General features: G+C 49.9%; 2 protein-coding genes across 2 annotated transcripts in view; one reads left to right on the forward strand and one right to left on the reverse strand.

The window, feature by feature from the left end:
- The window catches only part of LOC141148104 (carbonic anhydrase 4-like), an 83,615-nt gene extending 81,228 nt beyond the window's left edge, over window positions 1-2,387 (forward strand). Inside the window, exons 8-9 of the mRNA XM_073635257.1 lie at window positions 7-170; window positions 1,512-2,387. Of these exons, the coding sequence (XP_073491358.1) occupies window positions 7-170; window positions 1,512-1,751 (404 nt within the window). The 3' untranslated portion in view covers window positions 1,752-2,387. The remainder of the gene's footprint in view (window positions 1-6; window positions 171-1,511) is intronic.
- Window positions 2,388-9,494: 7,107 nt separating this feature from the next.
- Window positions 9,495-18,470, reverse strand: RNF25 (ring finger protein 25). Its single transcript, XM_073635263.1, has 5 exons — window positions 18,404-18,470; window positions 17,566-17,655; window positions 16,247-16,405; window positions 10,840-10,974; window positions 9,495-10,049 (listed from the first exon to the last, which is right to left on the reverse strand). The coding sequence occupies exons 4-5, from the start codon at window positions 10,903-10,905 to the stop codon at window positions 9,651-9,653; spliced, it is 465 nt and encodes a 154-aa protein (XP_073491364.1). The 5' UTR covers window positions 10,906-10,974; window positions 16,247-16,405; window positions 17,566-17,655; window positions 18,404-18,470; the 3' UTR covers window positions 9,495-9,650.
- Window positions 18,471-18,476: the final 6 nt, after the last annotated feature.

The raw sequence follows: 18,476 nt of genomic DNA on the forward strand, positions 1-18,476 counted from the left end.
TGCCAGGAACAAAGCTGTCTCTGAATTCCTCTCTCTCTCTGGATGGTTTGTTGGCCAATGTCAGTCGCACCGAGTACTATCGCTATTTGGGCTCTCTGACCACCCCAACATGTGATGAGGCCGTAGTGTGGACCGTCTTCAAAAATCCCATCTATGTCCCTCGGACGGTGGTAAGTCGTCTTTTTCCTCTGACACTTGCTCCAATAGTGACACGTCCACCCATGGCTCCCCCACCCCCTTCCTCCATTCCCAGATCTTATTCCTATGGCTTTTCCCCGAGTGGTGTCAACTCTACACTCCAAAGTATACAGCCACTCTTTCCCGTATTCTCTGTTACTTCGTTGTCCACACCTGGATTACAGCATGGGGAGCGGCTCCTGAACTGCTTTTTCTTGTTGAAACACTCAACTAAACATATTTTATTAAAGCAGAAGCCCCCGGATTGTGCAGAACATCACCTTGTCTGATGGATAAGATGGCAGGAATCTCATTGAGGATTAAGGGGTTCTTCCCTGGACGTAGGACCAGCGTGGTCCCATCTCTTATCAGTTAGTTCTCTTTTTTTTGTGAATCCCGGTGATGTTCTGTGAAATCCAATGTCTACTGTTCTTCATCTATAAACATTGGTTGACATGACAGGTCCTCTTCCCCGGTTCCTCCTTATGGCTTTACCTTTCCCGATGCTGACTGATACCTCTTTCCTCGGCCCAATGTTATGGGATGCCGAGCACTGCTGGAGCCCATCATTTCTAAGGCTGGGTTCACACCTATGGCGTTTGCTTTTCATCCATTTCTGCAGTGCTTTTTGTGGTGAGGTTTGCGTTTTTGGCGTGTTTTTTAGGCCAATTTGTTGTTGGGCCGATTAAAAATGGCAAAAACACGACAAAAATATGGCAAAAACACAGCAGCTGAAAAAAGCATAGATGTGAACGTGTCCCATAGAAAATCATGTTAAATGGACCATAGTGCGTTTCTGCAGAAAGCACAAAAAAAGGCAGAGGTGTGAACCACGCCTAATGTCCAAACGTTTCCATTCTCTGGTGTCGCGCTAAGCAGCGAGTCGGATGTGCTGATGACAGGTGCTCTGTCTCTTCTTCTATACAATCCAATTTCTGCTCTCTCCTTGTAGAGATTCCTCCAGTGTAGATGCCTACACTGTCCTCATCTATGAAAGCCACAGTTTGGTCAGACTGGAGGTTTTGGGGTCACTTGGGGCCCTTTAATCCTTTTTGATGGTCAGTTTATTTAGAGGTGAGAATCCTTCTCTGTGTAATTGATATATAAATGATTCTTTTGGAGGAGGATTATTCAGTAGAAGGTCCCCATGAGAAGGATTATCTGGTAAGCAGTAATGAATCTATCTACGCATAGCCAGAGCAGCACCATCAGTGCCAGGAAAAGGTCATCAGGTGCCCAGGGCAACCGTCCCTCCTGCCCACCCCTTGTCCCGGCCCGAGCATCATCCCCCTTCTATGTAAGAAATGACAATATCGCTTATTGTTCCTCCGCAGGTACAAGCTTTCACAACTTCTCTCAACTACAATGTGTCAGGTAACCTGGAGCCAATGGTGAACAATTTCCGCCCTCCTCAGCCTCTCAATGGCCGGCAGGTCCAGAAGTCCTTCAACATGTCGCCATCTGCCAACAGCACAGTGGCTCCCAGTACCGGGAGCACCGTCCAGTCCAGCGGCATCCTGTGTGCGTCACTGCTGCTCCTCTACCAGGGGATGGCTAGCAATGTCCTCTGCTGAAATCTTCTTACATAGCTGTATTAGGAAAGGTCTGCCTGTCTAAAACTGGTACTTCAAACAGGGATGGACACCTCTAATGTCTGCCCAGAGAGCTTGGGTGCTTCAGCTATGGGTGGACACCTCTGTCTGTCCATGGGGATTGGGTGATTCAGCTATGGGTGGACACCTACAATGTCTGTCCATGGGGATTGGGTGATTCAGCTATGGGTGGACACCTCTAATGTCTGTCCATGGGGCTTGGGTGCTTCAGCTATGAGTGGACACCTCTAATGTCTGTTCATTGGGCTCGGGGGATTCAGCTATGGGTGGTACACCTCCTAAATTTTGGGCTGTAAAACTTCCGGCACCTGTCACACCCTGACCAGGAGGTTTTACTGTAGCAGCTGCAAAGGGGTGAAGACCACTAAAATCCATAGACATGGAAGAAGAAAAAAAAAAAAACTCTATCCCAGTTTCCACCTAGAACTGAAATATAATGTTTTGTTAGATCGGCCCTTTAATGAAACAGATATGAGTAAATGAACGTTGACCCCTTCTGTATTGTCCCATGGCTGAAGACAAATTTAACACCTTGTATGATAATGAAATTTTCTTTGTATGTGGGAGCCAAATAAAGTCGTTAATTTCAATAGATTATTTAAATCTGGCAATAAATGCATTGTGTGTAATTGTGTGAGATTTAGGGTACCACTGCAGCATTAAAAATCTGCCATCATAGATCACATCACAATACCTCACCAGAGGTCACAGGGCATCACAGCACCTCACCAGAGATCACAGGACATCACAACACCGCACCAGAGGTCACAGGACATCACAACATCTCACCAGAGGTCACAGGACATCACAACACCTCACCAGAGATCACAGGACATCACAACACCGCACCAGAGGTCACAGGACATCACAACATCTCACCAGAGGTCACAGGACATCACAACACCTCACCAGAGGTCACAGGACATCACAACACCTCACCAGAGGTCACAGGACATCAGAACTTCTTAATAAAGGTCACAGTACAGCACAACATCTAACCAGAGGTCACGGGGCATCACAAAACCTCACCAGAGGTCCCAAGGACATCACAACATCTTAATAGAGGTCACAGAACAGCACGACATCTTAATAGAGGTCACAGGGCATCACAACACCTCACCAGAGGTCACATAACAACACAACATCTAACCAGAGGTCACAGAACAGCACAACATCTTACCAGAGGTCACAGAATATCACATCTTACCAGAGGTCACAGGACATCACGACATCTCACCAGAGGTTATAGGACAGCAGCACAATTCACCAGAGCTCACAGAACAGGACAACATCTCACCAAAGGTCACAGGACATCAAAACATTTCACCAGAGGTCACAGGACATCAAAACATCTCACCAGAGATCACAGGATATCACAACACCTCACCAGCGGTCATAGGACATCAGCACACTTCACTTGAGGTCACAGGACATCACAACCTCTCACTAGAGTTCACAGGGCATCATAACACCTCACCAGAGGTCACAGAACAGCACATCTCACAGGACTTCGGCACACTTCACCAGAGGTCACAGGATATCACAACAGCTCACCAGAGGTCATAGGACATCAGCACACTTCACTAAAGGTCACAGGACATCACAGCATCTCACCAGAGTTCCCAGGATATCACAACACCTCACCAGAGGTCACAGAACAGCACAACATCTCACCAGAGGTCACAGGACATCAAAACATCTCCCCAGAGGTCACAGGGCATCATAACACCTCACCAGAGGTCACAGAACAGCACAACATCTCACCAGAGGTCACAGGATATCACAACATCTTACCAGAGGTCACAGGGCATCAGTACACTTCACCAGAGGTCACAGAACATCACATCATCTCACTAGAGTTCACAGGGCATCATAACATCTCACCAGAGGTCATAGGACATCAAAACATCTCACCAGAGGTCACGGGACATCACAACATCTAGCCAAAGGTAACAGAAAAACACCACATCTCTACAGAGGTCACAGGACATGTGCATAGTCATGTTGGAACAGGAAGGGGCCATCCTCAAACTGTTCCCACAAAGCTGGGAGCATGAAATTGTCCAAAATGTCTTGGTATGCTGACACCTTAGGAGTTCCCTTCACTGTAAAGAATGGGCCAAGCCCAACCCCTGAAAAATACAACCCCACACCATAATCCCCCCTCCCCCCACACCATAATACCCCCTCCACCAAATGATTAGGACTAGTGCACAAAGCAAGATCCATAAAGACAAGGATGAGCGAGTTTGGGGTGGAGAAACTTGACTGGCCTGCACAAAGTCCTGACCTCAACCCGATAGAACACCTTTGGGATGAATTAGAGTGGAGACTGTGAGCCAGGCCTTCTCATCCAACATCAGTGCCTGACCCCACAAATGTGCCTCTGGAAGAACGATCAAACATTCCCATAGACACACTCCTAAACCTTGTGGACGGCCTTCCCAAAAGAGTTGAAGCTGTTATAGCTGCAAAGAGTGGGACAACTGAATATTGAACCCTACGGACTAAGACTGGGATGTCATTAAAGTTCATGTAAAGGCAGGCGTCCCAATACTTTTGACAATATAGTGTATACTGTATATACACACATGCATGTGTGTTTGAGTTTACCAAAGGAACATCTGTAAAGTTATGAGAGCCGATAACTCGCTCATCGATTGAACCTCGCTGAATCTAGGACTTTACAAGTATTCTTCCCTTCCAACTCTTTATTTCTCGGTTTTATTATCTCTTTTTAACTTCCTTTTTCTGTAAATATTTTATTTGCACCAATTTGACCTTTTTTATGATTAAACCTGATTCTGAAAAGCGTTAGCCTTGTCGCCAAGCTTTTAATGCAAAGTGTCTCTTGAAGAGCTCTATTGTATATTATAATCCTCTGAATATCCGGTCTGTGGGGACGGTGTGCGTTACCGATGGTTATTCTACAATCATAGTTGGTCTTGCTAAGATTGGGAGTTTCCTCCTTCTCTGCCAGAAGGGGCTGGTAGTAGCTCAAAGAGTTAATTAACATAGCCCAGTGACAATGACTCTGAGGCTGCTGGCGCCCAGATTGGGTCCCGCAAGCTGGAAAATCCTTGTGCCGGGTGCAGCTGAGTGGCATTGTTACATAAGTGACAGCGCAGTGTGAGATTGGCCAGTCCTTTGTCAAGTTGGTGAGGAGGGCAGGGATCTGATACCCACATTATCACAGAAAGGTCTTGAGAACTGAAGGAACTCCGAAAGAGCTGAAGCTGGGGACAGCAGGCTGGGACTCGGGGGTAGTACACACTGCATCAATAAGAGCCAAATCCACCTTTAGTAATTCTGAGGTGACGGGAGGACATTGTGATGCCTCAAGGACAGAGACAGGAGACCAGGAATCTGAGTCAATGATGGTCACCTGGTCTGTCCCGAGGTCTCAGGAAGTTCAGAGGTTGCTTCTACAGGTGATGGAGCTGGGGCCCCTTAGAGCTCCTGTGGGATGCATGTGGCCAAAGTCTTGAGTGGACATGGAGGTCCCTGACAACCCATTAGGGGGGCTGGGCCTCACGAGACAGACCTAAAAGCGACCCAGATGATGCAGAGCAAATAGCCATAGGGTGACTACATTCACGGGTCACTGGATTCTAGGTATCGATTCCCTCAGAGGATATCAGGTAGACGCCCTTAGAACCCATAGGTGATTACTGGCTGTGGTCACCTGTCTATCTGCAGACATATTGCACTGAAGTAACAGCAATGGAACAAAGGGCGGGGTCAGGCCTTTGATACTCACACACCCCGGCAGATGGTGCTGCTGAGGGTCAGGTGGCCGGAGGTAACCAGTTCAATATAGGGGGGTCACCAGAAACAGAGCACAAGCAGCAGCTGTATGGTGCTTCCTCTACACTGAATGGTGGGAAACCATGCAGATCACAAGCAATACACTACATCCAGCGGATTTAGGACTCCCATCATGATACAACTGGTCAAACCATGATACAGGACCACTTAAGACCTTCTATATTGTGATACGACTGGTCCAATCATGATACAGGACCACTTCAGAACTTCTATATTATGATACGACTGGTCAAACCATGATACAGGACCACTTCAGAACTTCTATATTGTGATACGACTGGTCCAATCATGATACAGGACCACTTCAGAACTTCTACATTGTGATACGACTGGTCCAATCATGATATAGGACCACTTCAGAACTTCTACATTGTAAAACGACTGGTCAAACCATGATACAGGACCACTTCAGAACTTCTACGTTGTGATACGACGGGTTTCTATATGATCATAAACATTATCATGACACAACTGACAGGACATCTATATAATAATAATGATATATAATATAAGGGATGGCTGATCTGATCAGGACACAAGATATTTTTAGGCCTTCTATACAGTGCCTTAAAAAAGTATTCATACCCCTTGAAGTTCCCCACACTTTGTCATGTTACAACCAAAAACGTAAATGTATTTTATTGGGATTTTATGTGATAGACCAACACAAAGTGTCACATAATTGTGAAGTGGAAGGAAAATGATAAATGATACAAATAAATATGTGAAAAGTGGGGGGGGGGGGGGGGGGCATTTGTATTCGGCCCCCTTTACTCTGATACCCCTAACTAAAATCTAGTGGAACCAATTGCCTTCAGAAGTCACCTAATTAGTAAATAGAGTCCACCTGTGTGTCATCTAATCTCGGTATAAATACAGTTGTTCTGTGAAGCCCTCAGAGGTTTGTTGGAGAACCTTAGTGAACAAACAGCATCATGAAGGCCAAGGAACACACCAGACAGGTCAGGGATAAAGTTGTGGAGAAGTATAAAGCAGGGTTAGGTTATAAAAAAATCTCCCAAGCTTTGACCATCTCACGGAGCTCTGTTCAATCCATCATCGGAAAATGGAAAGAGTATGGCACAACTGCAAACCTACCAAGACATGGCCGTCCACCTAAACTGACCGGCCGGGCAAGGAGAGCATTCATCAGAGAAGAGCCAAGAGGTCCATGGTAACTCTGGAGGAGCTGCAGAGATCCACAGCTCAGGTGGGAGAATCTGTCCACAGGACAACTATTAGTCGTGTTCTCCACAAATCTGCCCTTTATGGAAGAGTGACAAGAAGAAAGACATTGGTGAAAGAAAGTCATAAGAAGTCCTGTTTGTAGTTTGTGAGAAGCCATGTGGAGGACACAGCAAACATGTGGAAGAAGGTGATCTGGTCACATGAGACCAAAATTCAACTTTATGGCCTAAAAGTAAAACGCTATGTGTGGGGAAAACTAACACCGCACATCACCCTGAACACACCATCCCCACCGTGAAACATGGTGGTGGAAGCATCCTGTGGTGGGGATGGTTTTCTTCAGCAGGGACAGGGAAGCTGGTCAGAGTTGATGGGAAGATGGATGGAGACAAATACAGGACAATCTTAGAAGAAAACCTGTTAGTCTACAAAAGACTTGAGACTGGGGCGGAGGTTCATCTTCCAGCAGGACAACGACCCGAAACATCCAGCCAGAGCTACAATGGAATGGTTTAGATCAAAGCATATTCATGTGTTAGAATGGCCCAGTCACAGTCCAGACCTAAATCACATTGAGAATCTGTGGCAAGACTTGAAAATTGCTGTTCACAAACGCTCTCCATCCAATCTGACAGAACTTGAGATATTTTACAAAGAAGAATGGGCAGAAATGTCCTCTCTAGATGTGCAAAGCTGGTAGAGACACCCCCAAAAAGACTTGTAGAGAAAGGGGGTTCTACAAAGTATTGACTCCGGGGGGCGCCATACAAATGTCCCCCCCACACTTTTCACATATTTATTTGTATCATTTATCATTTTCCTTCCACTTCACAATTATGTGACACTTTGTGTTGGTCCATCACATAAAATCCCAATAAAATATATTTATGTTTTTGGTTGTAACAAAATGTGGAGAGAAATGGCAATGCACAGAAGATACACAGCCCGGGGGGGATCAGATGGGGGATGGGAAGAAATCACCGAGATGGAAGTTGGGGCACAGGATGGGAAATGAAACGTAGCCTGGGGGGGAATGGGACGACCTCCCAGAGATGGAAGTTGGGGTGCCGGATGGGAAATGGCGAAGCACAGAAGATACACAGCCCGGGGGGGGGACAGACGGGGGATGGGAAGACCTCCCCGAGATGGAAGTTGGGGCGCAGGATGGGAAATGATACGTAAAAGATACGTAGCCTGGGGGGGGGAATGGGACGACCTCCCAGAGATGGAAGTTGGGGTGCCGGATGGGAAATGGCGAAGCACAGAAGATACACAGCCTGGGGGGGACAGATGGGGGAGGGGAAGATCTCCCAGAGATGGAAAATGGGGAGCAGGATGGAAAATGGCGAAGCACAGAAGATACACAGCCCGGGGGGGCAGACCTCCCAGAGATGGAAGTTGGGGTGCCGGATGGGAAATGGCGAAGCACAGAAGATACACAGCCCGGGGGGGGGACAGACGGGGGATGGGAAGACCTCCCCGAGATGGAAGTTGGGGCGCAGGATGGGAAATGATACGTAAAAGATACGTAGCCTGGGGGGGGGGGAATGGGACGACCTCCCAGAGATGGAAGTTGGGGTGCCGGATGGGAAATGGCGAAGCACAGAAGATACACAGCCTGGGGGGGGCAGATGGGGGAGGGGAAGATCTCCCAGAGATGGAAAATGGGGAGCAGGATGGGAAATGGCGAAGCACAGAAGATACACAGCCCGGGGGGGGGACAGATGGGAGATGGGAAGACCTCCCAGAGATGGAAGTTGGGGCGCCAGATGGGAAATGGGAAGCACAGAAGATACACAGCTCGTGGGGGGACAGATGGGGGATGGGAAGACCTCCCAGAGATGGAAGTTGGGGTGCCGGGTGGGAGATGGAGAAGCACAGAAGATACACAGCCGGGGGGGGGCAGACGGGGGAAGGGAAGACCTCCCAGAGATGGAAGTTGGGGTGCCGGGTGGGAGATGGCGAAGCACAGAAGATACGTAGAGTGTGGGTGGGGGATGGGAAGACCTCCCAGAGATGGAAGTTGGGGAGCAGGATGGGAAATGGCGAAGCACAGAAGATACACAGCCCGGGGGGGACACAGATGGGGGATGGGAAGACCTCCCAGAGATGGAAGTTGGGGTGTCGGATGGGAAATGGCGAAGCACAGAAGATACATAGCCTGGGGGGGACAGATGGGGGAAGGGAAGACCTCCCAGAGATGGAAGTTGGGGAGCAGGATGGGAAATGGCGAAGCACAGAAGTTACAAAGAGCGTGGGTGGGGGATGGGAAGACCTCCCAGAGATGGAAGTTGGGGAGCAGGATGGGAAATGGCGAAGCACAGAAGATACACAGCTCGGGGGGGGGGGGCAGACAGGGGATGGGAAGACCTCCCAGAGATGGAAGTTGGGGAGCAGGATGGGAAATGGCGAAGCACAGAAGTTACAAAGAGCGTGGGTGGGGGATGGGAAGACCTCCCAGAGATGGAAGTTGGGGAGCAGGATGGGAAATGGCGAAGCACAGAAGATACACAGCTCGGGGGGGGGGGGCAGACAGGGGATGGGAAGACCTCCCAGAGATGGAAGTTGGGGTGCCGGGTGGCTCACTGATGGCACAGACACGGGAAGAAGTCCGGCGTTGATCACACAGACGGTTCATTTGTCCACATTGTGACAGGTCCTAATTTTTCTACCCAGAATTCCACTCACTCACACAAATATAATGATTTTATTATGGACTCCTCTACAGACACGGATCAGAAGCCTGTCCAATCAGGAGACACCGTAGCGTTTCACGTGATCCCTCCACACACAGTCACATGTAAACAATCGAGTGCAAAGCTGCTGTCCTCTTGCTTGCAGCCACTAGAGGGCGCCTTTCTCTTCCTGCACGTTGTCACTGGCTCCCCGCAGAGGCAGTCGCTCTGTCCTGTTGCTATGGAAACCTCTGGTCTTGCCCCGCCCCCTAGTCTGTGGTGGAAAGTCTCTGTGTCCCTCCTCGTCTCTCCATCCTCTTCGGTTATCCAATCGTGGCCGGCCAGTCCAGCCTCTCCCACCCCCCCTCCAGTGCTGGCCCTCTCGGTAATCCCTCTGCATTGGCTGGGCTTTGGCTCGGAGTCCCGCCCCCCTGTGATCACTGGCGAAAACATGATGCTTGGAGGTAACTGGGGGCGGAGCCTGTTCTTGGCATGACGTGGGGCCGGTCTGCTGGGCGGAGTCTTGTGTTTCATCCGGTACAAAGATGGCATCATCAGAGGGAGGGGCCTGAAAAGACACAGACTGGTAGAAAGACAAAAAGGAGGGAGACCCCCCACCACAGCCCCGCTTCCTAGAGACCCCCCCCACCACAGCCTCTCTTCCTAGAGACCCCCCCACCACAGCCTCTCTTCCTAGAGACCCCCCTACCACAGCCTCTCTTCCTAGAGACCCCCCCCACCACAGCCTCTCTTCCTAGAGACCCCTCCACCACAGCCTCTCTTCCTAGAGACCCCCCACCACAGCCCCGCTTCCTGGAGACCCCCCACCACAGCCTCTCTTCCTAGAGACCCCCCCACCACAGCCTCTCTTCCTAGAGACCCCCCCCACCACAGCCTCTCTTCCTAGAGACCCCCCACCACAGCCCTGCTTCCTGGAGACCCCCCACCACAGCCTCTCTTCCTAGAGACCCCCCACCACAGCCCCGCTTCCTGGAGACCCCCCACCACAGCCTCTCTTCCTAGAGACCCCCCCACCACAGCCTCTCTTCCTAGAGACCCCCCCCACCACAGCCTCTCTTCCTAGAGACCCCCCACCACAGCCCTGCTTCCTGGAGACCCCCCACCACAGCCTCTCTTCCTAGAGACCCCCCACCACAGCCCCGCTTCCTGGAGACCCCCCACCACAGCCCCGCTTCCTGGAGACCCCTCACCACAGCCTCTCTTTCTAGAGACCCCCTACATTGGTATCATGTACCCCAAACCTCTAGTCAGCCAATCAAATGTCTTTCTACACCCATCACTGAATGGCTCCTCCCCCAGCAGGTGTCACGCTTTGTCTATGAGGGAATCGGGCTCACCTCCTGAATACTGATGAAGAAACGATTCCTCTCCGCCTCCACGTCAATGATTCCTCCATTCACCATCTGCCGCTCGTAGATCTGCCGCAGATCCGCCTCCCGCTGTATGGTGCGCGAGTCTGGGACATACCGCTCCTGAGGGAGGGGGGGGGGGGGGGGGACAACACAGAATAATATGTCATATGGGGGAGGGGGGACCTACCTGTACTAATATGTCATGTGTCTGGACGTACCGCTCCTGAGGGGGACACAATACTATAAAGTATGTCATATGGGGGCGGGGGGGGGAAATGGGACCTACCTACCTGTACTAATATGCCATGTGTCCAGGACATACCACTCCTGGGGGGGTTGGGGAGAGACAATACTGGATAGTATGTCATATGGAGCTGGGGGGACCTACCTGTACTAATATGTCATGTGTCGTGACATACCGCTCAATACTGGATAGTATGTCATATGGGGGAGGGGGGACCTACCTGTACTAATATGTCATGTGTCCAGGACATACCACTCCTGGGGGGGTTGGGGAGAGACAATACTGGATATTATGTCATATGGAGGAGGGGGAACCTACCTGTACTAATATGTTATGTTTCCAGGATGTACCGCTCCTGGGAGGGGGAGACAACATGGTATAGTATGTCATATGGGGGTACCTACCCGTACTAATATGTCATATGGGGGGTACCTACATGTACTAATATGTCATATGGGGGGTACCTACCCATACTAATATGTCAAATGGGGGGGGGGGTACCTACCTGTACTAATATGTTATATGGAGGGGGGTACATAGTGTAATGGAAAGGCTTCCCACACTCCGCTTGAGTGCTTCTGTCAGTATACCGCTTCCACCTTCAGATATTACAGCCACATATTGTAACCAAGAACCAGGCAAGACTAGCTCAGTTACAGGACTGGAACGCGGAATGTTTATTTGAACAAACTCACACAAAATATATAATCACAGGAGGACATTCCCCCTCCTGATCATATATACCCCACAGGAGGACATCCCCCTCCTTATCATATCACCCCACAGGAGGACCTCCCCCTCCTGATCATATATACCCCACAGGAGGACATCCCCCTCCTTATCATATCACCCCACAGGAGGACCTCCCCCTCCTGATCATATATACCCCACAGGAGGACCTCCCCCTCCTGATCATATTACCCTAACAATACAAACTGTAACCAAGAATATAATTACAACTGACATACTATAAACATTACGTTAATGAACCACCTGGATGTCTCAGATGTCTCATTGCAGGTCAGACTTGCCGGCTTCAAGCTCAGAAGGTACACTACATATTATCATAATTATAAAGACAGAACCCCTTCAGACAATAGCAGGAGACCTCAGTAGCAGACTGTCCGTCTCCTACACAGTTCCAGAGACCAATGTGATCAGCTCTTTTAATAAACATGAATCAAACAAACCAGGAATAGTCTTTGTATATTTCCTGGGAGATATTGTGAACAAATATTACTGTCCCATCCGCAGTAACACAAACCACGTTCTTAGTGTTTATGGACACTAATGGTAGTGGTCCATCATTAGAGAATGACCTGCTCTCTCCCTGGCCCATAGTCAGTGGGTATGAGGCTTGCTCCTTAGTCCTCCCCAGAAGCCCCTATCTTGATTAGGTCTGTCACATTTCTCCCCCATGAAAAGCCAACTAACAAGGTCCCAGACCTCCACCTGGTCTGACAATGCGTTAGTCGGGCAGAGTGAACTTACATAGTCAGTCTGCATGATCTCCATTCTTGGCTGCAAGGAATAGTTGTCATCAGTAGGTGTGGGGCAGAGGTCATTGACTCTGTCCGGAGGCCAGCGCTACAGGTAGGTGGTTTCTAACATTCTGGGGCTCTATCTGCTGCTGGACAGAGGAGCCAATTGCCCCAGCTCCCTGAAGCTGTGGTGGCACTGTAGGTGCTGGGCAGTGGCCAGCGGCGCTCTGTCCTGTTGCCAGTGGTTCAGCTGGGAGTAGAAGCTTCACTACATCAGCTTGTCACTGGGGAGGGAGACCCACTGCCTTTGCTCCCTGGAACTCCGCAGTTATTGCCGATGCTGGGCAGAGGTCGGTAGCACTCTGCCATGTTGCCAGCACTTCTGCTGGGTTTGCATTCTCTCCCTGGAGCTCCTGAGGAGTGGATTGTTGTGTGCAGAGGCCAGTAGTGTTCTGCCCTGTTAGCGCTTCCGCTCTCACATCATCCACTCCGGCTAACTGTTGGAGAGGAAAGACAGTTTCCTCCACTCTGGCTGACTGGGGAGGGAGGGAAGACGACAACCTCCTCTCCCTTCTCCCCCTGGATCCTGATCTGCTGCTCGGGAGTGACCGCCACCGCCTCACCTTGGGCCTCCAGAACTGCCGCAGGTGTGGGGCAGAGATCTTGGACCTGCTGTCCGGTTGCCAGAGCTTCAGCTGGGTTGGTGTCATCATTCTGGGGTGCCATCTGCTGCTGGGACGCCCTTTCTCTGGTACTGTCTCCCAGGTGCATGAATCCTTGTTGGGGAGGGGGAATGGCTGATTCTCCTCCCTGCATCTCTGAAATCTACTGGGGAAAAAGAACCACCACCTTCTCACCTCGGGCCTCCGAAACTGCCACGGGTGTGGAGCAGGGGTCTGCAGTACTCTGTCCTGCTGCCAGCACTTCTGCTGGGTGTTCGCTAGGTGGTTCCCCTCTACAGAAAAGTAAATGAAATCCCCAGTCTCTGGAATTGCTTAAAGTCCAGGGCATGGGCTGGTGGCCCTTGGGCCCAGTGCCAACACCTTGGCAGGTGACTCATCATCCATAACATCCTCTAATGAAAAGTCAATTAAAACCAAGCTCTCCAATCTGTGGCTGGGGAGATGTGCTGACTGCTCCATCTCTCATACCCTTATTCGGCCTTTGGACAGATGCATTTCTCCATTCAAGCTCATCCTGCGCAGAAACAAGTTCGTCAAGGTCAGTCAACACTTGCTGCATCTGCCATAAGACGTCCGCTTCCATAGCTGTGGGCGGAGATGGGCAAAGCACATTGTTACTCTGCCCCTTTGCCCACACTCTTCTCTGAAATCCATGATTTCCTCCAACCGCCACTCCAGATCGCTCCCAAAGTTAGGGTTCCCTGCCAGCTTCATGAACAGTCCCAGGCCTTGAAGCCAAAGCCTTCCATTGGACTGTAATTTGCTATCCAAGGGCATGAGAGGGCTCTATTGCTCTCATCCAACCGCATCTCTGCCCAGACCAGCCTGCCTAACTCAGCTGTCTCCCAAGAACAGCTCCCGCAATCCATACTGCGACCAGTACCGTTCCTGGATGAAGGGGAGAATTTTACCCTGGTGGCGCTGCTCACGGACTAACGTTTCCTTCCAGAGTTCCCAGCGGATAGAAGCATCCCTTCGCAGCAGGACCTGCTCAGACACTGGTCCTCTGTGCTGTAAATGCAACTCTCTCAACCTCCTTTTGAATTCCTCCTCCATGGCGGCTGGTATCTGTACCTCTCCTCTTCTGCTATCTGAACCTTGGATCCCAGTGGAGGTTTGGATGTCCCAGACTGCAGGAAGCATCCCAACGCTTGCCACCAATGTCACGGAACGGCTTCCCACACTCCGCTTGAGTGCTTCAGTCAGTACACTGCTTCCTCCAGTCTGGACCTTCAGATATCAGATATTACAGCCACATATTGTAACTAAGAACCAGGCAAGACTAGCTCAGTTACAGAACTGGAACATGGAATGTTTATTTGAACAAACTCACACAAAATATATATCACAGGAGGACATCCCCCTTTTGATGATATTACCCTAACAATACCAACTGTAACCAGAAACATAATTATAACAACCGACATACTATAAACATTACGTTAATTAGCCACCTGGATGTCTCATTGAAGGTCAGACTTGCCGGCTCCAAGCTCAGAAGGTAAAATACATATTAACAGAAGTATAAAGACAAAACCCCTTCAAACAATAGCAGGAGACCTCAGTAGCAGACTGTCCGTCTCCTACACAGTTCCAGAGACCAATGTGATCAGCTCTTTCAATGAACATGAATCAAACAAACCAGGAATAGTCTTTATATATTTCCTGGGAGATATTGTGGATAAATCTGCAGTAATCCAAACCACGTTCTCCATTAAGTGGTGGTCCATCATTAGAGAATGATCTGCTTTCGTGTCATGTGCAGGTACCTACCTGTACTAATATGTCATATAGGGGTGTACCTACCCGTACTAATATGTCATATAGAGGGGTACCTACCTGTACTAATATGTCATAGAGGGGTGTACCTACCCATACTAATATGTCATATAGAGGGGTACCTACCCGTACTAATGTCATATAGGGGTGTACCTACCCGTACTAATATGTCATATAGGGGGGTACCTACCCATACTAATATGTCATATAGAGGGGTACCTACCCATACTAATATGTCATATAGAGGGGTACCTACCCGTACTAATATGTCATATAGAGGGGTACCTACCGGTACTAATGTCATATAGGGGTGTACCTACCCGTACTAATATGTCATATAGGGGGGTACCTACCCATACTAATATGTCATATAGAGGGGTACCTACCCATACTAATATGTCATATAGAGGGGTACCTACCCGTACTAATATGTCATATAGGGGTGTACCTACCCGTACTAATATGTCATAAAGGGGCGTACCTACCCATACTAATATGTCATATAGAGGGGTACCTACCCATACTAATATGTCATATAGAGGGGTACCTACCCGTACTAATATGTCATATAGGGGTGTACCTACCCGTACTAATATGTCATATAGGGGCGTACCTACCCATACTAATATGTCATATAGAGGGGTACCTACCCGTACTAATGTGTCATATAGAGGGGTACCTACCCGTACTAATATGTCATGTGCAGGTACTGTACAGTGCTCAGTATAAATGAGTACAGATTTGTTCCTATCAGAATGAACATTTTCTATGGGACACAAATCCCCCCACAAATGTCGGCCGTTGATTTACAACCAAAATTTGTTAATTTGCACACAAAGTATTTTTCATAGAAGACCGAGCTACAAAAATTAACACCCCAATGAGTGTCTTAGGGGCAGAGCTAAATTTTAGACAATAAAATCTTAATGAATAAGAACTCAGCTCCAGGTGAGTGTAATTATTCATTAATCAGGTGTCCAGCAGACAGGGGACTACAAAAAGGGGCGGTACTTAAAGAAAGCCCCTCCCATTTCATGAGGTCAGCAATGGCACCAAATGGAAGAGAAATGTCACCAGGCCTGAGAATGAAGAAAGGTGAAGAGGCCTCAAGAAGATCAGGAAAGCTTTACTTATCAGTCAGAATACAAAAATGTAACAAAGATGGAAGTACAACCAACTCCCAGAGAGGTCCAGGAAGTTCTCACCTCGCCAGGAACGTCTTCTGATGAGAAGAAATGTCCAATCACGGTCACTGCAGTTAGCAGAAAGCCAGACTGGGCTGATTGTTTCCCGTCGTCCACCAAGGAAGACTCTCCTAAAGCCCATACATAAAAACCCCCGCCTAGAGTTTGCCAGAGCCCATGCTGAAAAAGAAGAAGACTACTGGGACTCCATACTCTGGGGTGAGGAGACCAAGAGAAATGTTTTTGGAACTGTATGGCGTGGCAAAGGGGAGTACAAAGAAAAATGCATGGTGCCTACTGTGAGACATGGTGGTGGCCGTGTCCTTCTGTGGGGCTGCAATGAGTGTTGCTGGTGTCGGGGAGCTTGTTGATGGTGTCATTGATGGTGTTGGGGAGCTGCACTTCATTGATGGTGTCATTGATGGTGTTGGGGAGCTGCACTTCATTGATGGTGTCATTGATGGTGTTGGGGAGCTGCACTTCATTGATGGTGTCATTGATGGTGTTGGGGAGCTGCACTTCATTGATGGTGTCATTGATGGTGTTGGGGAGCTGCACTTCATTGATGGTGTCATTGATGGTGTTGGGGAGCTGCACTTCATTGATGGTGTCATTGATGGTGTTGGGGAGCTGCACTTCATTGATGGTGTCATTGATGGTGTTGGGGAGCTGCACTTCATTGATGGTGTCATTGATGGTGTTGGGGAGCTGCACTTCATTGATGGTGTCATGAAGTCACAGATCTACTGCTCTGTATAGGAAGAGAAGACGCTCCCATCACTCCTTGGCCGTCTTGACAATCATCCAAAACACACATCTAAGGCCACTGTTGTATTTCTGAGGAAGAAGCGGGGGTGGGGTGGATTCAGAGGGCGTCTACCTGAAGAGGCGAGGATGGGGTGTTATATGGGGTACTTACCTAGTGCTGATCAGTCATAAAGGGAGAACCTACCTGTGGAGAGTATATTATATATGGGTACCTTCTCATTGCTGATATAGTATGTAATATGAGGTGCTATTATATGGGAGAACCTACCTGTGTGGCTGGTGTGTAATATGGGGTACCGCCTAGGGGCTGATCGGTTATATCGGGGCCCCCCCCCATCTATGTTTGGTGATATGGGGGTACTGATGGATGATGTTTAGAAATGGAGACCTACCTGTGGCTGATGTGTAATATGGGGGCACCTACCAGCCCCTGCAGTGTATATGAGGAAGGTTACTGGTGTGTTATATAGGGATACCTACCCATGGATGTTGTGTAATATGGAGGTAACTACCTGTGACTGGTGAGAGAAGAATACCTACCTCTATAAAGTATATAATCTGGGGGTACTTACCTCTGGCTGCTGAGGGGGCGGGGCTTCTTCAAGTTTGTTAAAGTCGCAGGTCAGATTTTCCCGACAAACGGGACACAAAACTACCGAATCCTAAAAGAAGGAGAATGAGAATCAGCAGGTGGGGGGGGGGGGGGGGTGGGGGGTACACAGAGGTGGTGGGGGGAGAGGATCCGTTCCGGCTCCTCCTCCAGGCAGTGGGAATGGAAGTGATGGAAGCAGGCAGGGGAGGGGTGTACCTGTTCTGGCTCCTCCTCAGGCAGTGTTTGGCGAGTCTCCCCAGGCAGTGGGAATGGAAGTGATGGAAGCAGGCAGGGGAGAGGAGAGGAAGGGAGGGGAGGGGGGTGTGGTAGGCCCCCAGGGGGAGGGGTGTACCTGTTCTGGCTCCTCCTCCAGGCAGTGGGAATAGAAGTGATGGAACAGCAGGAGGGGGAGGGGAGGGGAGGGGGGTGTGGTAGGCCCCCGGGGGGAGGGGGGGCGGTAGGCCCCGAGGGGGAGGGGTGTACCTGTTCTGGCTCCTCTCCAGGCAGTGTTTGGCGAGTCTCCCCAATCAGTGGAAGGAAGTGATGGAAGCAGGCGGGGGGGGGGGGGGGCGGGTAGGCCCCGGGGGGGGGAGGGGAGGAGTGTACCTGTTCTGCTCCTCCTCCAGGCAGTGTTTGGCGAGTCTCCCCAGCAGTGGGAAGGAAGTGATGGAAGCAGGCGGGGGGAGGGGGGGCGGCAGGCCCCGGCGGGGAGGGGTGTACTGTTCTGGCTCCTCCTCCAGGCAGTGGGAATGGAAGTGATGGAAGCACGGCGGGGGGAGGGGGGGGCGGTAGGCCCCTGGGGGAGGGGAGGGGTGTACCTGTTCTGGCTCCTCCTCCAGGCAGTGTTTGGCGAGTCTCCCAGCAGTGGGAATGGAAGTGATGGAAGCAGGC

The sequence above is a fragment of the Aquarana catesbeiana genome, linkage group LG06 (assembly GCF_042186555.1).
Source record: "Aquarana catesbeiana isolate 2022-GZ linkage group LG06, ASM4218655v1, whole genome shotgun sequence".
Classification (NCBI taxonomy): Eukaryota; Metazoa; Chordata; class Amphibia; order Anura; family Ranidae; genus Aquarana; species Aquarana catesbeiana.